The sequence below is a fragment of the Sander lucioperca genome, chromosome 6 (genome assembly GCF_008315115.2).
Source record: "Sander lucioperca isolate FBNREF2018 chromosome 6, SLUC_FBN_1.2, whole genome shotgun sequence".
In the NCBI taxonomy this organism is placed as follows: Eukaryota; Metazoa; Chordata; class Actinopteri; order Perciformes; family Percidae; genus Sander; species Sander lucioperca.
Genome location: NC_050178.1, coordinates 39,357,894 through 39,380,492, shown reverse-complemented (window position 1 = coordinate 39,380,492; position 22,599 = coordinate 39,357,894). Strand labels below are relative to the sequence as shown.

General features: G+C 41.4%; 2 protein-coding genes across 3 annotated transcripts; one reads left to right on the top strand and one right to left on the bottom strand.

Moving 5' to 3' along the window:
- Positions 1-823: 823 nt before the first annotated feature.
- LOC116035546 lies at positions 824-7,115 on the top strand. Its single transcript, XM_031278688.2, has 3 exons — positions 824-1,252; positions 2,731-3,942; positions 5,466-7,115. Exons 2-3 carry the CDS (start codon positions 2,866-2,868, stop codon positions 5,823-5,825), a joined length of 1,437 nt encoding a protein of 478 aa, XP_031134548.1. The 5' UTR covers positions 824-1,252; positions 2,731-2,865; the 3' UTR covers positions 5,826-7,115.
- A 23-nt stretch (positions 7,116-7,138) lies between these two features.
- On the bottom strand, positions 7,139-21,888 carry LOC116035539 (bone morphogenetic protein 7-like). Of its 2 annotated transcripts, XM_031278673.2 has the most exons (8): positions 21,687-21,888; positions 18,666-18,993; positions 14,138-14,327; positions 9,727-9,875; positions 9,213-9,413; positions 9,033-9,106; positions 8,293-8,403; positions 7,139-8,201 (listed from the first exon to the last, which is right to left on the bottom strand). In XM_031278673.2, the coding sequence occupies exons 2-8, from the start codon at positions 18,907-18,909 to the stop codon at positions 8,052-8,054; spliced, it is 1,119 nt and encodes a 372-aa protein (XP_031134533.1). In that variant the 5' UTR covers positions 18,910-18,993; positions 21,687-21,888; the 3' UTR covers positions 7,139-8,051. The 2 variants fall into 2 exon arrangements, with proteins under 2 accessions (XP_031134533.1, XP_031134523.1); XM_031278663.2 differs by lacking the exon at positions 21,687-21,888 and having other exon boundaries at positions 18,666-20,492.
- Between the last annotated feature and the right edge of the window lie 711 nt (positions 21,889-22,599).

The window sequence follows — 22,599 nt, the reverse complement described above, 5'->3', positions numbered from 1 at the left end:
CACACTCTTTGCAAATGTCAGTGGTTGTGGTAGTTTAGAATAAATATGCTGTGAATTTTCTCCTGTGTGTGTGTACATCTGAGGACAAAAAAGACAGAGAGAGAAAACAGAAAGTGAGAGAGAGTGGGCAGAGAAAGCATGATGTGACTCAAAGTGAGAAATCCTCTCCACCTCAAACTAGATTACGTGTGGGCATTCTCATGACTGGGGGTTCACCTGCTGAGGCTGTGCAAAATCAATAGCTGAGAATTGGGCTGCTAAAGCAGCCATCAAGCAAAAGCCAAGTCCTCTTTTTCTTGTGTTTTAAAACGAGATAAAAGGAACACAAGCAAGAGGAAAGAGAGGAAATATGTATAGAAAGCAAGCAGGCAGCAGGGCGTGGGTGAGGGGGTCAATGGTTTATGTTGTCTGCACATCCATAAAAGGCCTTCTTTTTCTGCAGCGGGTTGGCTTTAGTGCTTAAGGTTGACCTTTGAACACTTTGCTTGAAAAGCAATTACTGGCCATTTATAAAGCAGTCATCGGTTTGGCATCTCGCTCATTCAGAATGAAACATTATTAGTCTTCCCACTGAGGTGAGGAATTATCAGTGAGGGCTACATGCTATCAAATGTGCCAGATGTGATAGCAAGATTTCTGTCCTGCAATCACCCTTTTTCTTTTCTTGTGTGTGTCCACGCTATAGTCTAAAGCAACCGTTTCCCGCCCTCACTACACCAGGCAAAGCGCCAAAGCCATCAGGCATTTATACGCCTACCATCAGCTGAGGAGTTGCACAGCAGTCTCATGTCTAATTATACACCCAACAACAGAGAGCTACGGAGCAAAGGAGAGAGTGTGTGGAATATGGAGAGAGGAAGAAGAGGAGTGTGATTACAAAAGGAAGAGAGGCGGCGAGTGCTACTCAGCAGCAAGCACAGGGTGGACAAGTTCAGATGTGAGAGATTGAGAGAGAGAGAAAGAAAGTAAGAGAGGGAGAGGGAGAGACATCAACTTTGTCTGAGAAAGGTTAACAGGACTGACTGAGTAGAGTGGGAGTGTAAAAATGTAAGAGCAAGTAGGAGGGAAGAGAGAGAGAGGAGAAGAGAAAGGGAGGAGAGCGTGTCTGATAGACAGTCTGTTGAGCTTGTCTGGATGCTTCTGATCATTCTGCTCACACAGGTGCATGTGGAGCGTCTGTGAACATGGATGGACACGCTTTGTGACGATGGGTCAAACAGAGGGACAGATGGATGGATGGATGGAGGAACGAGTAAGTAAATCTTCTCTTAAAACCACTTTGTCTAGATGTATGTAGTATGTTCTTGTCTTTAAGTCTACCAAGAGAGCCAACCAATATAAACATTTTCACTCTGAATGCATGTTTGAGGAACTCTTTGTGGTCTGTGGGATTCAGCACCAGAGGTTACATTGTGCTGTGTTGCGCTACAGCTCCATAGATAGAAACATCAAGCTGACCTAGTCACTACTGATATGCAAATGGTCCTTTCCTCATTGCAGATTATCATTATCATGATGGCACCAAAACACACATCAAACACAGCTGTGTATACATTTCATTTTCGTAGACTAGCGAACTGTGGCAAACTGATCACCTTATAAGGTTATTCTGCCTGGATAACACTACAGTGATGGCCTGTTTGCATTATGATCTAATCATACCTGTGTGTCAGTTTACTGTGAGTATGCAGCCCTCAAACCTCGATGCTTTTTGAATGAATTTACATTTTTACTGTAGGCACTTAGCTGACAAATACTTATCTATATATGTGTCATGGTATAATGCTGAGTGCTGGCACAGGAATGTCAGTGTGAGGGTGTTGTCTGATCCCACACACACACACACACACACACACACACACACACACACGATAAAAAAACAGCACATATCAGAGACATGCCTTTTGGGCAGAGTGAAAGAGGTCCATTCAGTGGCGGTGCTCAGCTATGATGATGACATAATACAGGGCATTGAGATGAGCTTTGCATTGACAGGCTGTAAAACGCCTGCACTGCCCTTTACTTCCCTGCATCACTTTGTGTAAATACTGTAATGTGTCTGCAGTCATTGGATAGGTTTGTGTGTGTGTGCGTGCGTGCGTGCGTGCGTGCGTGCGTGCGTGTGTGCGTGCGTGCATGCATGCACGTGCACACGTGCGTGTGTGTGTATGTAGCCACAAGGTGCTTATATTAGCCCCCCTTTATGAACTGATTCACTATTGTGCATGCATGTAAGGAGGATGATGGGGTTTCAATAGCTTGAGGTGTTGGAGAGCACTTCAGTCCCATGAGAAAAATGCAGGGTTTAACATCCTGCACCTATTTAGTCACTGAATACACACACTTCCCTTTGTTTCTATTGGAAAATGTCACCATGAAAACTGGACTAAATTATATCATTAATCTCGTGATAAAATCTAACCTCTAATTTAACACCCCCCAAACTTTGCATTGTTATATGCCTGTTCCTTCACAGCCACACTGTGCAGTACAGTACTTTGTAACCATAGTAACTTTTTTTTTTCACAAAGGAGTTGTCCATCAAACTAAACCCCTTCAGTGTGGCAGTTGGTGGTTGGCGTGGAGAAAGTTATGTAATTTATCAAGAGAGAGAAAGTGACAGACAGAGAAAGAGAGAGTCTAAACAGAAATTCAATTGATGTTCTCCCACTTGACGCCTTGTTTGCAAGGATATTAAGTGCACCGATATTTGTTTCTTCTACTTTATAGATCGTGATGACCTTTGACCTAACTCTTCGCAGCGCTTGCCAAGAGACTGTAGTCTGTGTTACATGACCACAACACCTCCTCAACTTCTGCAGGAGGGCATGCAGTGCCAGTGTGAGTGACAGGCAGGGTGAGCCAATGAGCTTCACACCAAACCCAGCTCTAGTCCCAGACAGGGACAGACTCCCACTCAAAAAGAGGGACCAAAGACCGAGCTCACCACCACAGCAGCAGCAGCAGCAGCAGCGGCACTGTGATGCTGCAACATTCAAGGAACCCTACCCTTACAAGAGCCACAGTGAGTTTAAAACAAAGCACACAGGCCCTTTCCAGCCCGTACCGAGACGGGTTCCTGCACTGTACCAGCCCTGGACGCAGACTCACTCATCCGCCAGGTCCAAACCTCACAACCTCTCTGCATTCAGGGATCATAATGGCCTGGCAGAGTGGAGAGAGTTCAACCCCCTGCACCCTGGATGGGCTTTTTCTCACTATTATCAGCACCACAGCCACTCTTCCGACACACCCGCACTCCACCTGGGCCATCCACACCATCCCTCCAGATTCAGCCCAGTCTCCTTGGTCACTGAAGGTTTCCAAAGGGTGGGTGGAAGGTATGGCTGGGAGCAGCTCAATACATTAAGGGACAAGCGTTTAAACACAGAGAGGCAGAGCAATGTGAGGAATAAAGGACCATATGTGAAGAGAAGAGACATAAAAGCTGAGCATTTTCCCAGGGTTGAAAAAGCAAGTCCTCCATCATTGAGCACATGCCTACCTCACTCTTCGCATGAGGACCTTAAAATGCAATATGATGTGTTGCACAAATCAGCAAAGGGTGTCAAACATCCCACTTCTGGACATTCCTTCATAAGAGTTTCCCCTGACGACAACTCAAGCAACACATACACCTCCATGAAGGAGGACGCATCAAGATCTCCTGCTCTGCCCTCTTCTGATCAGGCTTCTTCCTCCTCTTCCTCTCCTAACCGCTTTCCCTGGCTGCTCCCTCACTTTGTGGCAGGCTCTCTGATCGAGCTCAGAGATGGGCGGCTGAGGAGGGTGGAACACCTGCAGACAGAAGACTTCCTGCTGGGATCACTGGCCTGTCCAGACCTGCGCCTGAGCTGCTGCACGGTGCAAAGCATCTCTCCTTCGGCCTCCTCCGCCTCCATTTCGCGGCTCCTTATCCTGCTTCACGACCAGCCGTCCCAGGTGAAGGAAAATCACATTGTAGTATTCACCATTCACAACAGACCCTTCACAACAGAACTTGACATTTAAATACTACTGTTTAAATGGGGTAAATTCATAGACTGTATAATATTAATGGACAGAGCATGTGTAACGTCACCCATTGGTTTGTGGAGATCTGCTATGAGTCGTCGAGTTTGCTGTTACGGGCACAGCCATCCTGGTTGCGGATGTGACGATTTTAGACGAGAGGGAAACAAACACCCCCTGCTTTATCGCTTTATTGCCGATTTTAAAATCAACGAGACCATAATTCAAAAAATTAACATCATTCTGTGTTGCAGAAGACTTAAAACTAGCGATTGAGACCATAAACTCATTATGAAAATGTTTACTGAGGTAATAAATCAAGTGAGAAGTGGATCACTTTCTCATAGACTTCTACAGAAACCGACCTCCTTTTGCAACCACACGTGTCGCCCCCCTGCTGGAATTCAGCAGGTTTAAGGCACTTCCGCATTTGCAGCACTTCACCCATCCGGATGCTTTGCCCATTAATATTATACAGTTTATGGGTAGATTCTTAAATCCTCTCAAATTCTTAATGAGAAAATGCCTTTAGTCTTTACTATGACATGTTAAAGAATAATGCTGGTGATGTGTTTGTAAAAAAAAAATTAAAATACCAAAACCAACAAAGAATCCTACTAACAAGTATTGTCTGTGTAGCCAAAGCCTGATGTATCTTAGTCCTCTGTGCCATAGAGCTCTGTTGTCCAAAAACTGTTAAAATATATGAATTAGCCACACCGTTGAACTAAACAACAATGAAAATGGACACACCATATACACTGTCCTGGTGCCATAAAATACTAGCACACAAAATTTGTATTAATCCACTGCTGAAAATAATCCCCAACTGCACCACTTAGTTTGGTTTCAGTAACGTTTGCTAAAATCTACAATACCCAGCCAGCTGTTTTGGGAAATAAAGCAGCCTTTGTAAAAACTTTGTGATCCTGTCAAAGTTGAATGTCTTTGGTAGAAATGAAAGTGCTGATGCCCACAGTCCTAGTATTTAAAAAAAAACTGTGACAGACAGTAATGCATACCACCTCTCAGATTTCGGTGGGATTGTTTCATTTTTCTACAAAGCTTGTATCATACAGGTAATTTGACAAGTTTTATAATAACATCAAAACAATTTGACTCATAGGGGCTATCATTTCAAATATAATTTCCAAAATAGCTATATTTAATCATTATGGCAGGACCTTAACCTATCTTTGTGTTTGGCATGTGGTAAAATGATATCAACCATTCAGTTATAGGTCAGGGGTAATGGTGTTAACTGTGCAAATAGCTCATCATTACAAGCCTGCATTCATCAAAGGTCTCTACTGAATTTATTACATGCTTCAGATAAATACTTCTTCTTTTTTAAAGGTTCTTCAAACTGCAACAGTAGCACCCCCTAGTGAACAAGTACGTATGCTGCATTTTGGTGTCTAATCTTCCTGTACATATGTATCATCCTCCTCCAGGAGGTGGTGGATGTCTATGTGGAGTACCCCTTCTTTGTGCGTGGGAGAGGCTGGTCCTCCTGCAGCCCTCAGAGGACTGCCCGTCTCTGTGGCCTGCATTGCCGCCAGCTCAGTGTGGGGGACGTCTGCCTGGCTCTCACCCCTATCTCAGCCCCCCAGCCTCCTGAGTCAACCACCCTGGAGCCAAAAACCTCACCTAGTAAGTCAGAGGGAGGGTGTGAGTCTTTAGAGGCACCACAAGCCCAGATTCCCCCAGGGCCAGAGCGGCAAGCAGGGGGGCAGAAGAAGGAGGCAGAGGCAGTCCGCAGGAGACACTGTTCGGCCCCTGAGTTGAGAGGTCCAAGGAGTAACTGCATGTAGTGGGGAGGGTTGCTGTTTTAAGGACAGGAAGCATGTCAATCTCTTTTAAGCTCTGCTATTGTCAGCCTATATCTGCTGTCTTTCTACCTCCTGAATTATATTTCTGTGCTTGACTGTCGTTTTTTCAATTGTATCTAAGGAGTAAAAGAGGATAGATAGGATGAACTCTCAGGATTCCCCCAGAGGTAAACTTCAATTAGCATATTTGTCAAGGTAAGTCAGGGATCAAACACTGACTATGTGAGTGTAACATTACATTTGCTGTGAGCCTGATCAAAGTCTATGATAACACAGACTTCAGATCTTACTTGTGTGAAATTGGAGAACCAAAGTGTACATATATGGTGCCACAGGGAGCTGCTTCTGTGACAGTGAATCTGCGGAAGATCTGGGGAAGTTTTAAAGCGAGGGTTCACATTTTTTTCAAGCAGTTCTGACAAAATCGGCCCACATTCCTTGAAAAGCACAGAAAAAATACTCCCTCAGGTCCTTTACTGCTGATGATCATTTCGTTTATAGTTATATCTTTTCTGCCTTACATTATGTAAGACTTATTTATGATTATAAAACGAGGTTTCATTCCAAATTACTGTATATCCTTAATGCCAGAAACTTTTTTTTAAATGATTGAGAGTGAACTTTCACATTGACAGTCAACACCACTTTTGATTGCATCAGTAGGATTACGTTTTACGCTTCTACCTCTATTTTATATTCAAGGTGACAGATACATATAATCGGTGTGTTTGTGTATGGGCTGTGTTGTAATATTCTACTGTTGGAAGCTCTCAGCTTCTTGGTGAATGTCAGTGCGAATGCCTTTATTTGCCTGGTTGTTGTGCTGCTTTGCTTTTGTACTGAAGCTCCCTTTTAAATGTCTGTTCCATTGTCAAGAGTGGAGATGCTTGTGCCGTTCAAGTACTTTAAAAGCACAATCTGTGATTGGTGTACAGTGCTAAATGGCAGCACCAAAACGTGGTTTCCTCCTGAGTATACATGGCCCACATTTTGACAAACAATTAAATTGTACAAAATTAAAATGCAAACCATGTGGACTCAACTATGATGTCACAGTTAGGGCAGATAAGGTGCTGTACACACAGATTGGGTCTTTACTTTGTGAAAAAGTTATATCACTGTTAAATAAATGTGTTAAGTTATTTGCATATTTTTTCACATAAATCTCCAAAACCCATTAATAAATCACAAAAACATCAAATAACTAGCCAAATGTGCATTGAATGCCACTGTAACGAACATTATTAAGGCCAAATGAGGTAAAAAAAAAAACACACACACACACCTGCTTCTTGTTTTATAGTTTCCATTTATTCAACTACTTTATTCTGACAAAATAAAATTACAGCTTTCCTTTGCCCACCTGCAGCTCTGGTCTGACACCAGAAGGCAGCTGCAGTCGGGGTGATGGTGCACACCCTGACTCACGAAGATGATTCACTGGCATCTTCCCTCTCACAGGCCTGGTGATATACAGTATGTCTGCACCAGGAAACTATAGGCAGGCCTTTCAGTCCCACACTGCTAACAGTTTTAACCGCCATTCTTCACTGAGCTCCTCTAAATCAGCAGCACACACGCGTGAGTTGCCAGATATTTTACACCTGACCAGTTTTAAATGGCCTGCTGAACAACCAGTTCAACACCAGTAAAAAAAGTCCTCATCAGACATAAGTTCATGCAGATGTTCCAAAACAAAAGGTGCAGTGGTTCAACAGGAAGATGGAGATTTAAAGTTTTATGAGCTGTGAAATCAGTTACCAAATTCAGATTTAAACCCAGGCAATATTTTATATATTCTGATGCCTGATGGTCAATGCCTGAATTCAAATGCAGATAGATGTGTTGCACATTAGGGAAAATACCAGTAGTAACTTTTTACTTTTCTGTTTCTAGCACTGAATGTTTTATTTGAGTATGTGAGGTAACTCAACATTGTTCGGAGTCCTTTTAGTGCATTTTTTGTACTCAAACTCAAAGGAAGGCTTAAGAAACCCCTTTGTTCAACCTTTCTCTGTTGCCAATGGTTCTAACTGGTTTGTGGTAGTGGTTAATACTGCATGGGAGGCTCAGCTGCTGCTCATGAAATCCCAGATTAAAGCTCGTTCTGTGGCAGAAGCTCCTTGATATCCAGCCAGTCAATCATCTCTTGTCTCTGGTTCCTTCACTTCTGCATTTTTTTTAAGTGTCCCTCCATCATTTGAGCGGTCAGTGGCAGCCACAGGCTCTGACCACCATGTTGCGGTACTTCTTGAGGATGACATTGGAGCTGTCGTCAAAGTAGAGCACTGAGATGCCGTGGAGCTGGGTAGGGGCACAGCAGGGCTTGGGCACCGTGTCCGGGTTGATAAAGTGCACCTGTAGTTAGGAGAAGCTTAAATCATCAATCCTTACAGAAAGTGGAGGTTGTAGCAAAGGTGCCAGTCATCAGAGGCTGCTTGGGACTTACCAGAGTTTGTACGATGGCGTGATTGGTGGCATTCATGTAGGAGTTGAGAGGGAAGGCGCATTCTCCCTCGCAGTAGTACGCTGCATAGCCCTCTGGAGCTATAATCCAGTCCTGGTCAGATTAAAATTACTGGTCAGTTAATTGTCCCTTTTGGGCATAAAATGAAGTGAAATTATATTAAAGTGCTCATATTATGCTTTTTGGCTTTTCCCCTTTCCTTTATTGTGTTATATATATTGTGCATGTAATAGGTTTATAAAGTGAAAAAGTCCAAAGTCCACCCCAAAGGGACTTACCATCTCTAACAGAAAACACTGTTCACAAACTGCTCCAAACAGCTCTATTGTAGTCCAGCCTTTACTTCAGAGACAAACGTGCGTCACTTTGTAACACACGTTATAATGCTCGCCTAGCTGCTAGCATGGCACGCCCTCATACTCTGCTTCTGACTGGCTAGTAGTCCTTACCTAGCTAGCCGTACTTACTGCGCATGTGCGACTCCTAACAAAGATGGAACCGAAGTGAGATGCCTCACTCTGTAGCTAAAACAGAGAGCTCAACACACAGGGTGAAAAGAGGAGCTGCAGCAATGTGCAGTACAACAAAAATATGGTGTTTTCTGAAAATTAAACCACATAAACCTATTCTGGTACAACCTCTAAATACAATTATGAACCTGAAAATGAGCATAATATGAGCACTTTAAAATGAGATCAAAATTAAAGTTCTGAAATATATACCTGCCATCCCAAATCTCTGAAACTAACATACAGCTCATGCTTTTTACATCCCTCTTTGGTGATGCCAAGGTTATCTGAAATTGAAAACATGCAAGTATGAGTACACACAAGGCCAGTAAGTCAAAGACATTAAAACCATGACAAGGGTCAATGATGGTAAAGTTTGAATGGTTTGGGCACCTGTTGCAGCCTCCACTGCCTTTAATGCATCTTGGACAGTCTTCTGGGGTTTGGAGCGGTTAGACTGGCGCCCCTTGTGGGCAGAGCGGATGCTGCGGAAGCGCACCTCATTGGCTTTGAAAAAGGCAACCATGAAGGGCTGCTTGTCCTGAGGTCCACCGCCTGTCACCATCCCCGCCAGCCGGGGGTTCCTCCTCTGGCCTACAGAGGGAGGCAAGGGGGAACAAAAACAATGAGTCTCAACCAACCACTGAAGATGACAATAACTCACATCTAAGTCTCTACTAAACAATAATTTGTTCATCGCGGTACACAGTTCTAATATGACCACAACAACCACAATCATAACTTGAACTCTGTAAGAACCCTCTACACATATTTACTCATTATGTGGTGGTCCTTTTCCCCGTAGGATTAAAAGAACATTAAAGCATTACTACAGACAAAGACTGTATTCTTGCTATTGTTGCTGTTATGGAGCCCTCCCTGTGTTAGTTGTGTGACAGTGACTGACCGTGGCTGTCTTCCAGGACCAGGTGCAGGCCAAGGTTCTGCTCAGGGTTGACCAACCAGAGATTACTGGTGTCAGTCAGGTCAAAGACCAGCCAGCCCTCCTCTGCAGCCCACACTTCTCGTTGGTACAGCAGCAAGAGCTCCACTTCACTGAGGAGAGGACAGTACGCAATTGAATTGAAAGTATTTCAAGGCTAAAAGCATACAGTAGTATTCTTGTTTTGGCTGCAGATTGAAATATTTAAAAAATTTCCTCAGATTAACCATCAAAGACTATAAAATCACTACTTGCAAATATGTTTTTGCAAAATTCTATGGTGATGAAATGTCTACTGTGATTTGTTACACATCTCTTGTTTTTGAAAATTGATTTTCATTCCTGAATTTAACAGTAAGCAATGACTGTCTGGGATCTATGAAGAAATAACTACAAGTGTGTGGTAAGCTTAGGAAAATAATTGGCTGTCATGCAAGTTATATAAAATATGTTATTAATAGGCTAAAAAAATGCAAAACTACATGTGTGGCCCTGTAATAAAAACTTGTTTTATGTTGTTTTGACAAAATATGACAGCACATTGGGCTTCAAATAAAACAATGACTTTGAGGTTAAAGTGCTAATTTCCGGCCCTGTGTTTGAAGGTGTTTATGTCGATATTCTGGGAACAGTGTGGGAATCGTAACCCTTTTTTATACATATTCCCCCAATTCTAAGATATTTCAACAGGAAAAAAAAGTACATGAAAGGCAACTAAGAGGTTTTATGGCCAAACAGTGGAATGTTGTTGATAAGCCAAGTCAGACGCTCAGTCCAACTGTGTTTCATTTGCTGAAGACCAGACTCAAGGCAAGAAGTAAGAAATACATTTTAATTATTTAATTAATGAATTAATAAGGTTACATTGTTGATGTACTGTATGTGGGTTGTAAATTTCAGTCAGTGACTTCAAAGGAACCAAACATAAAACATGATAAATTATGTTAACCTGTCTAATTACGCTGTGTTACCTAAAACTGTTGAATTATATAAAAAGGGAGTTCCTACATTGTTCAGATGTGGATATGAACAACTTTAAATTAAAGCTGAGACACAACTATTTAATCTCATTGCCATTGTTTCAGAGTACAGAGCCAACACAACACAAAATGTGTCACTGCCCTTATTTCTGACTCCACTGTAAATACACCAAATTAGGATAAATAAAGGAAAATTGGAAATTGGAAAATCAGAATAACAAATAATAATGCACTATATCGTGCAAGAAGACACAAACTGTTAATGGACAGATGCCTTAAAAATTAAAATAGGAGCAAAAAATGAATATAAATATTTTAAATGCAAGATTAAAGAAGATTTTTCATCATTTCAGCCTCAATACGATATGTAGCGGCCTAAACATCCAGGGCAAGTCGCCGTCATCAAGTAACACCCTGAAACATGTATCCACCCACAACGACCAACAGCCATTATCAAAGGAGCACTCATAGAAGAAAACTATGCTGATATGTGCCGTCTTAAGGGCAGATTTTAACAGACAATAGCTTTATTTACAGACTGAGTTTTAGACCCTCAGGCAGACGTCTGCCTTTGGTCCAGCCCCCTGCTCGTCTGTCTGTGTGGAGTAGCCTTTGTGGGTCTGTGAATGACAATGATGTTGCCATTAACACCATCGTCAGCCCCACTGTCACCGGTGAAGAGCTTAAATCTACTGCCTGCACATGATTCCTTCTGCTGAGAGCTCATAGTGTGGGTGGTAGAACTTTGATTTGTGTGAAAGAAAGGGGATGTGTGGGGTCTAATTATTCTACAAACGGATAATCTGTCATGTTGTTATCCAATTTCAAGTGTGGTTTGAAACAAGAAAACAGTGTCAGAGTAACAGAGGCTAGCAGGCTGACAGACAAAACAGAGCTACAGACAGTCCGACAGACAGAAACACAGAGGACCTGTGTAAGAGAATGAGAGTAAATTGACGTCTTGAGGGTTGAGAGTGTTATTTGTGGTTGGAGCTGTGAGTTATAAATGCAAGTCTCCTGGGGACTGTCCTGTTCTGACTGTGTTTCTGTAATTGCCACTAATGTCTGTGTAAACAGCTTTGGTGCATTAACATCAGCAGAAATAACCTGTGAGGAAATGTAAACAGACGCGGCCAAAGCAGGCAGAATCGAGTGTTCACGTACAGCGGCCCAACAACCGGAACAGGAAAACACACAGTAGCATGAGGTGTTTGTTCAAACTCAACCACACTACTCATTATGTCACTAGCACAAGAGGATGATCATACTGTATGTAGCAATGAAACCAGCTGCTACGAAGATTCATTTTAAAAATGCTTTGACGGGTCAGTTCACCCAAATTTAAAAAACATATCTTGCTTTCTAGCCATGCAGATAGGCTTGGTTATGTATATCCGGGTTTTGAGGTATCTGTCAACACAACAGCGCCACCGAGGCCAGTGCAATTTCATTGGTAGTGCTCACAGTGGTTTCATTTCGGGGATTGTTCAGGTTCCGCCGGAAATTCCGCCGGATGTCCCTCATTTTTGACCAAATGTCCAACACCTTCCGCTTCCTTTGTGTTGGCGTTCTAACCTCCGTTCGATTTATGATGACTATGGTTAACTGCTCCTCAGATCTCTGCAGGGTAAATCTGTTGAATCAACAACTTTTGAATGTACACACGTTCCACCAAAACAAGTTCCTTCACAAGGCTATTTTGCAGCGGCACCGTCATTGAGACCAGTTTTTCTCCCATCCGGGAATGTTGTGTGGACTAGCCAGACCATCCTCCGCAACGCTGTGGAGGTAGATCTGGCAATGCGAGACTATGCTCACAGTACTGAAAAATTACATATATATGCCGGCAGCAAATCTTGTTGACAGTGTGTTCTGGGGATTATCCAGAAACAGAGACACTGTTTGTGAAAAGTCACATTTTTAGCTACGCTAGCAGTGTGGCTCTGGCAGTTAACCACTTTGGTGCCGACCAAAATATCTCAACAACAGTTGGATGGATTGCCATATAATTTTGTACACAGACATTGATGTTTCCATGATGATGGATTGCCATGAAATACAGACATTCATTTCCCCCTAAGATGAATTGCAATAACTTTTTTCTCAGGTGCAATCATCAGACCAAAATGTTTATTTTATTTGTATCTATCCAACATCTTGGTTTATGATAGTCTGGCTATCACCAGACCAAGCTCAATCTTTTAAGATTGAACATTAGTCTGGGGAGTCTGCTCTGTATTTTCTACTGCACAAGAGGCGTGATCAACGGGCATAGTTCAAATGACTCTGTACGCAACTTCAACCAATCAGACCAACGATCCGGGTGACGTAGCAGCGACAGCGGCATCGACCGGTTGCTGTGCTTCGGTGGCCGCCATGTTGAATGTAAACAAGTAGCTGCTTGGTCGCTTCTCTATCGTCATTATGTTAAACCCGCCAATAGCGCACCAGGTGGATAAGCCAGTTTGTGATTGGTCCCCGCAAAATTGTAACGGAAGAAGGATAGAAAAATGTACAGGTTTCCAGCCTGAGCTGCAGGGCGAAATCAAATCGCCGGCAGATTGGGCTGGGTTTACCCAGTCTAGGTTTATGACTGAATACCTGCGAAACCTAGTGCTAATTAGCTGTTAGCATGCTAACACACTAAACTAAGACAGTAAACATATTACGTTCTAAACATAGATTGTATATAAAGATGGACAACATGAAAGCACCCTAAAAGTGAAGCCAAAACATCTCGATCACCCCTGGCTGGCTGCAGTATAGGTCATATATTCCGCCCCCTCCATGTTAGCGGATGGGACATGGGCCAAACTAAGATGGTAACTGTCATTTTAGGTAATTCTTACCATGCTGATGTATGTTCAAGTGTTCATTTTTCTGATAAGTTTGGTTTTAATTAGTTATTTGATGCTATAAAAAGGGGGTGTGATGATTCATGAGTGATAGCTGTGACTGTGCTCGCAATTGAATTGAGAATGTTAGCATGGTGACTTTTAGCCCGTTGCACCGCTGGTCCAAAAGTGCAACTTCAGAGAGCTGCAAGTTATATTTTCTATGCTGTGAGCACCACAATGAATTTACGTTCACCTCCATTGTATTGGGGTGATGGCAGAAATCAGACAGATATCTCAAAACCCTAACAAAATAAACCAGAGACAATGCAGGGTACGTGAGGAAATATTTTTTTAAATTTGTAATTTGAGTGAAATTATTCCTAAATGTGAAACACTACTGAAAAGATCGAGCAGATGAAACAGGATGAAGCAAAAAAAAACAACAACAAAGCAACAGTAAAATCAGCAATTAAACCAAATTTTCCCTGTGGGGATCAATATAGTTTTATCTTATCTGAAATTTGAGATGTGCAGGAGCAGGAAAGAAAACACCCATACCTGTTTGGAGGCTCCTGCAGGACCTGGTATACACTGACTCTGAATGTCTCATTCTCGTAGCGTTCCTGGATGAAATCTTTATAAATCCTAAACTCTGCTGCTGTGACGGCCTCTCCCTCTGGAATACGGGAAAGCTCAAATCGAAATTCTCTTCTGTGCTGCTGGTACAATAGATCCTGATCCTGATCAACTATCAGGAAGAGAAAAAAGAGAAAGCAATAAAGGTGACAGATTCTTTATTGTTGTCTGCATCAGCTGACACACATACACACAGTGAAATAATACTGCTGACCCTTTACAGGAAAGTTTGTACATCTGAGTAAAAAGGCAAACCACTCTGAGTATAATCAGATGGTAAACCAGTCGGTGGTTGCATATCCGTCAACTGTTGCCAAATCAAACGTTGCTCTGATGTGTGCCCACATCTCGGAAGCACTGTGTCAGAAATAGGAAAAATCCTGCTTCCATGAGTAAAGTGATTGATCTAAACATTACTTAAGTCTGCCATACGTGCCAATGTGGGGGAGAAAAAACATTCTCAGGGCTCAGTTTGGCTCCCTGTTTAAATTGCACACATGTGCTGACCACAAGAAAAGGCCTGTTAAGGCACAGCCCGGAAAACCACAGCTGCCAGTGTGCTTTTACAAACACACTCACATAAAGTATAGAGAGACCCACAAATCCATGTGTGACTTAACTACCAGAGTCTGTACCACCCACACCTGCCTGATCATTTTGTCATGTATCACTGTGTATCCAGTGATTTAATTCTGATTGTAGAGGCTAAAGTAAAGCAGCAGTAGTAGCTGATGGTTTCCAATCCGCCCTGAGCCAGCTGAGTCTCTCCAACAGTCAGACTTTCCAGAAGAACGGTGGTCAGAAAGACCCCGAAGCTTCCTGAAGCTTTTCAGTGTGGTGTTTTTACAGCGTTAGCCAATGTGTTTGTCCTTGGAAAGAGCAGTGGAGGTCTCTGGTGAAGGTGTGCAGAGCGGAGCAGCGATTAGTCACCTTAAACACATCCTGCCCACTGGCACACATCATGACATCATCATGACATCAGCCTTCCTACTGATGGTCCACTATTGTTTCAGTGCACAGACAACCATACACACAGCGCCTCACTAGAAACAGATTTATTATTGTGTTTCACAAAAGAGCGCACACACACACACACACACACACACACACTGACTCACAGTCTTCTAAAAACATTTTTAACGACAAAAACACACACTAGCTTAAGAGCAGTGCATTCTGAACCCTGCTAGTCATTTGTTTGACCGCAATTAAATGCTGGAAGGGAACGAGGGGTGTTTTTATGAAAGCAATAATTGCTTGTAAGGACTTGGTGTGTTTACGTTAGGGACCATTAGCTGCAGAGATCAGACCTCAGATATGCAAACTTCCCTCTGGGAGGCATTTCAACACTTCAGATTACTCCTGACACTGCAGGGCCACACAGCCACGAAGCTTTCATTAATCTATTGCAATTTTATACTAAATGGGATTTTTGTTTTGTTTTTAACATATCAGCATGGGTGGTTTAAAGATGTATGTCTGTACAAAAACAAAACTCAAAAGATGACCCAAATATGACCTTTGTGGATATTTGTATAATATATTTATATCATTCTCTGCATCAGTACTTTCATTTTCAACTGATTAAAGTAGGGTTGCAACTAACGATTATTTTCATAGTCGATTAATCTGTAGATTTTTTTCTCGATTAATCGATTAGTTGTTTGGTCTCTAAAATGTCAGAAAATGGTGAAAAATGTGGATCAGTGTTTCCCAAAAGCCCAATATGACGTCCTCAAATGTCTTGTTTTGTCCACAACTCAAAAGATATTCAGTTTACTGTCACAGAGGACAGAAGAAACTAGAAAATATTCACATTTAAGAAGCTGGAATCAAAGAATTTTTACTTTTGTCTTAAAAAATTACTCAAACTGACTAATCGATTATAAAAATAGTTGCCGATTAATTTAAGAGTTGACAACTAATCGATTAATCGATTAATCGCTGCAGCTCTATATTAAAGTACGTCTTAAATTTATTCTTCCAGTGAACATTTACTGCCTTTTCAAATCCACGGATGTCTGCATGCGTTGATAAGTTTGACAGCATTGCTTCATTTTCTTGCAGATTATTAGAACCACCATAAAGACTTTTGCTTAGCAAATATTACATGACTGCATACATATTTGCTGCAGAATGTAGCACCATGTCTGCTTATTGCTGACAAACCAAATTTACTGAACTGAGTTATTCTGCACAAGATGTCAAATACAGAGGTGGGCTTAAAGTGTATCGTCAGAAAGGAATTAGTTTGCACACAAATGTATAAATAATAGGAAGGTTAATGTGGTTTTCTGGTGGGGCAAAAGAAATTCTTAGTATGATCTTCTTATGCTTCCTACAGATTAGCTTAGCAGACAAACACATTTCTTCCCGCTTATAACACAATACACCTTCTGTTCTCCAGCGACACAGTCATTCCTCCAAGTGCTAGGAGAGCATTTTGCACTCTTTCTACTTTAATGAAAGCCAGTGACATTTGGTCAGTGTGCCTTTTCCCATGCTCTGCTGGTGTGTTTTGGTCAATGCAACAAAACAAAAAAAACATAATGCATGTGTCCACGATTTCAGGCAGCGGTGAGATTGAGATATGATTGATGGTGATAAGATTGAGTGTGAAGTCAGGCCTAGTCTGCATTTCTTTATAAACAATTGTACAAGAGGAACTACAATGTGCTATGTGCAGTGCAATATCAGCTGCCGTGTGGAGACGAATGCTTCCTGCTGAAGTACGACCTGTGGTTTGGCATTCTAACAGAAGTAAACATATGGAGCCATGTACATGTATCAGCATGTGTGCAGTGATGCAATAGACTGTATGTGTGTGTGTGTAGACTTTGCAAAATGATTACACAATATCTCAAATACTGTCTGTGATGAAAAAAGAGGGGTTGAATCGTTCCCCTTAACTTTTCTGAATCCTTCATTTATACTGAGTAAATGAGTCTGATTTATCTAAAATACAATATTTCTCTACATCATTGTTCTATGCACTGTCTACCTGCATGATATACCTGGGTGCACTGAGTGAAGGGGATGGGCAGCTCTACAGCAGCTCTCCCTCACACTGGAAGCTGGTTTTTGGAGGGGAAATACCATAATCCAGTTAGGTCTTGAAGCGATCATCCAGGGACCACCAAGAAGAGTCACTCCAGCACAATGTGGAAGCCCCAGCTAAACACTCAGCCAATCATCAGCACAGAAGGTATTGGGAGAGAGAGAGAGAAATAATACACACTTTTCTTCCTCCTTCCTCTTTATAATCAAACTCTCAGATGTGGAACCATATAAATCTGCTATGAGTTTTCAGAAACAATGTTTCCAGGTCTCATTAGCTGAAAAGTTCACGACTGAGGACATAAAATGTTATGTTTCAGATTTGTTTTACAGTCTCCAAATGTTTCGTATTAACTACACATGGATGGGCTGATCGAAAAAATACCTCTAAATGTCTCCTCCTTTTTAAGGCTTCGATTCAATCTCAAAGGCATAAAAACAGACAGGAAGGTTTTTTAGAGACGTATCTCAGATGAACACACTTCATCTCTTTAGGTTGACCTATGACCCTCCTCCTGAGGCCGGAGAGAGGCATAAAAAAGACATGGGTAGGTTTTGGATGTAACCACATCCGGATAAGAGCCACAGGCACCATGCCGTCTGCTGTTTCACCATAGTGATACCAGAGCAGCCGTAGGATCTCCAAGGGAAACAAAGGCAGGATTTGCCTTCTATAAATTCAATAATGTCTGAGTAAGCCCCAACTCCCACCTGTGACCCATGTGATTTGCACCCTCCGAACAAACACACAAACAGACACATACATGCAGGAATGCACTGCACCTGTACTAACATAGATGTATGCAGCAAAAGCATGTATTTAGATGCTGTTTGCATCTTAGTCAACTTGTCTCTCACTCCCTAGGGGTTTAGAAATGCCCATTCAGTTTCTAGTCATGTGAAACAAAGCCGTGCTAAGCCTCTCCCCCAGAGCTTTTGAAGGGATTCTGGGGAAATCGGATACAGACATGTTGTCATAACATTTACAGCTCGGAATGCATAATGCCTGATTTTGAGTGAAGAAAGTGACCTAAAAGCCACAATGTAAGAGACACATGGCTTTCAAACACACTTAACTAATGCATGTTGTTGCTGTGGAAGGCTTCACAACTAAATGGAAAGCATTAAAAACATTGAATCTTAAGTTTATTCAATCAGATAACAGAGATGAGACTCCCCTGGAAAAACATAGCCTACAAGTAGCCTACTCGTTCATTTGGGCATTTTGCAAAGAATACTCGAATTTTTTTTTTTCTTCATGAAAACATTATCACAGTAAACCAGGTCCCTGTAGTAGCATATAGTGTACATTTATATACACTAAAATATATATATATAAGTAAATATTTTATGTTTCAAAAAATGTCATTATAAAGTCGAATTGTAAACTTACCAAGATTGACAAAACTCATCACCATGTCTGCGTCATCTAGGAAGCGGCTGTCCTGTGGGGTCACCATGGGGGAGACTTGGGTCGGTAAAACGGACTTGTAGTAAGAGTATCCGGGCGGCTCTGCGTCTGTAGAGATGGTATTGTACAGGTCCAGCATGAACATCGGGGCAGCGTTGTGTTTGGTGTGGACGTGCGGACGCGGACGATGCGGCAGCCCCAGGATGGAGAGGATCTCCCGCTGCATCTCCCTGCGCTCTTGGCTCCGCAGCCGCCGCTGGATGAAGCTGGAGCGCACTTCGTTGTCCACGGAGAAGTTGGCAAAGGCGACCTGCGTAGCCAACACGCAGTAACACCATGACAGGAGGATTGGTATCGTCGCCAAGGCCCTTTTAACCATTTTACGTGCGGCTAGCCTAACTAGTCGAAAGATAAGACTGGGGATGCGCTTCCTACTTTAAAAGTCCCCCTACTTGTGATAGGAGTAAAACACATTACCATCTATAAACTCTGAATACCCTTCCCTCATCATCTATAGTTGCGCACTGTCTTGGTGATACAGCCGTGCGTTCCCCTTAATGGCAACTTGGGAATGAATTTTATAGAGGCGCTGTGTCAGGGGAGGGGCAGGGGGGGTTTAGAATGCAAACCAAGACTGGAAAGATTGGGAGAGTGTGTGGGGGTAAAGTCAAGTGAGAATAGGTCAGTGTCCTATCATGAAGTGGACTTCTCTATCTTGGTAATAAGATAGATGGGGTGTGGACCTTTCACACCGAAGTGTCCCATCACTGCTTCCTTTGTTTGGAGATGACCTTTGGGCCACTGATGAAAGTGGACTTAATATCTGATTAGCACATCTTTTCCCTGTCTCTTCAACACCAAAGGCCATGTGTACTTATTTCCAAATCCTATCTATATTGCAACAGATCTGGACAGTTTGAATTTATTGTCACTGCAGTGCCTCAACGCTGTGCACATGGAGATACTCAAACACTAAGGGGGAAAGTTTAGATCAGTTTAAAGGTAAAGAGGGAAAATCCCCTAATCCCTTCTTCAACACACACCTTTGAACTCAAACAATAAACTCGGGCCCACCCTAATTGTGGAGGGGTTTGAGTGATCAGCACTACAGGCATGAAGGGACTTGCCAATAGCCCCAATGAATTACTACAACAATGTGTAAAGCACTCCACTGTGACTACTTTAATAGAGAGTAAACAGGGGTGGGGGTGGACAATGAATGACAAGGCAAGAATCTGACGCTGAAGTACAGATTATACGTGTGCTTTACTGAGATTTGAGGACAGCTGTGACTGGAACAGATCATAAAACTCAAGGAAGGAAAATAATGTGTAATAGCCGCAAACTGAAATTTGTTTCTGTTTTCCTCCTCCTTCCTTCTGTTTTGTATAGGACACAGTGGGAACAAGCCATACATGAACTAAAATCACACAACCAAATTTCAACTATGCACTTGAGAAGTTTTTTTCCCCCAGCGAAGGTCACTTAACATGGCTCATCCCTGCAAACTCATATAAACAACAAGAGTCCTTCCTATACTACAAACATTTGTAAACATTACAAGTAACTATTTAAGACTTTAAAAAAACAGTTTTGCTCAAGGACTCTTATGCCAACAGGTCCTCATATATTCATATCATACATCATATTTCCTATATTGACAGCCACATCATCATCCCACGCGTTAGAACTGAAGGAGGTTTCACACTATGTCGTAGCACCACCACTGTGAAACTGCTGCACACTCAGGCATTTCTCAGCCTCAGGGATGTACTGTATCTCATAATTGAATTCATGCACCATATTATATTTGTATGTATAGGCCTACTAGGGCTGGGCGATAAGGAGAAAATCAGATATCACGATATTCTAGACCAAATACCTCGATATCGATATTGGTGCGATATTCTATGGTTTGGTGCTTTAACAAAATATCTTCACACTTAGATTTTAGATAAATAATGATCAGTAATGTGGACATAATGTCTAAGTGGGGAAAAGGCAAATAATAGAACAGCTAGAACAGTCTGGTAAGTTCAGAAAAGTACATCACTGTAATGCAGCCTTTAAAACCAGGAAAAGACAACACTTATGTCATATCACGATATTACGATATCCAAAATCTAAGACGATATCTAGTCTCATATCACGATAGCGATATAATATCGATATATCGCCCAGCCCTAAGGCCTACTTACTCAGTCCAATAAGAGTCATTAATTACATCTCCCACTGGAGGTACAACCATAATAGGTGTCATATTTGACTGCATGCAGCAGATAAGTACTGAAACATGGCTTGTTTTGTCTATATGTATTTAGATCTGTTATACTGTGAAACTGTGAAGGGTTCGAATTGATCCTGCAATATGCTTATGACCTCTGGATTGCCCTCAGGGAAAGTGAGGCAGATTTTCCTAATTTTCCAAAATTCATTGAGATTGTGTGTCCATGCAGGCACAAAATTTGAAAAAAAAACAAAAAAAAACAGGCCTTACCAGTGTTGGAAAGTACAACAGTACCTTTACTAATATAGGCCATTGTAGTATTATTTTGAACCCTTGTACTTTACTTGAGTATTTCCATTTGATGCAACGTTATACTTAGTTAGCTATATTTCACTCAACTACACCAGGCTGACTCAGTCATCTGACAGCTGCAGATTTGACTTTGCAGATTACTTGCATTCAAAACACACAATCGTTTTATAAAATATTTTGAACTGTTATAGATTCGTGGCATATAAAGTAGATAAAATAGCTCAATCTTCTTTCTTTCTGCAACAATAAAATACTGCTTACTTGTTAATGAATTTAATCCAAATAATAACACTCTGAAAGTGGCCATTCTACATAATGAATAGCCTAACTTTTCTTTTGACACATTTTTTATAAGACACATTTTGACTTTTACATTAGTTAAATATTGAATGCAGGACTTGTAATTGAGTATTTTATACTGTTGTAATACAACTAATATTTTGGTAATAAAGGTAGTTACCTACCTTACATGATGGTACGTTATGCACTCTACTAGTAGCCTACTAGTGCATTATTATGAAAGGCCATACGGAGCGGACTATGGGGGTGATCGGGGGATGAGTTTGTCGGTGGTTGGGAACCATCATGGTAACCTAGCCTACACTTTTTACACCTTGCCCCTGTACTGAATTACACAAACTATCAACGAAGTGCATACAATTAGTTACACAGTTATAAAGTTACATCTCATTTCCTCTTCTCCCGAAGATAAAAGAGGTCAACTTTAAAATGTTAAATGAAATCTACCCAACAAGTGAATTTTTAAGATTGAGATTCAATTTTGATACTAATAACTGTGTTTTTTGTGAAAAAGAAATAGAGAATTTAGAACATGTTTTTTTTCTGTGTGAGTTGGTGCAATCCTTCTGGAGAGATCTGCAGAGCTGGTTACAGACCAGGGAAATTAAGATAACACCCCTGACAATGAAGAATATAAAGTTTGGTGTTTTTGTTGAAGATAAGAAGGTAGATTTTGTTCTCAACAACTTGGTGCTTTTAGGAAAACATTTTATACATAAATGTAAATATTTTAAGACCAAACCCTCCCTGAAACATTGGAAGAATGAGTTAAATCTTTTGTGCAAGTCATTGAAACGGGTTAAAGATTAAAAAAAAATTGCTTTGATTTATTTACTTGAGACTCTTAATTTAATTTGAGATAGCCCCTTCTCTTTATTTATTTTGTATTTATTTTCTTTTACATAATTCTTTATGTTGTTTTGTAAGGTATAAGCTCCTAGGTTTTGTTTTATATGCTCGACCTTAGGCAATAGCTCTGTTTTTGAGATGGATTTGTGATTGTGCCTTGTTTGTTTGTATTTCTATATTCTGTTTAAATGAACAATAAAAAAATAAAAATTAAAAATTAAAAAGTTA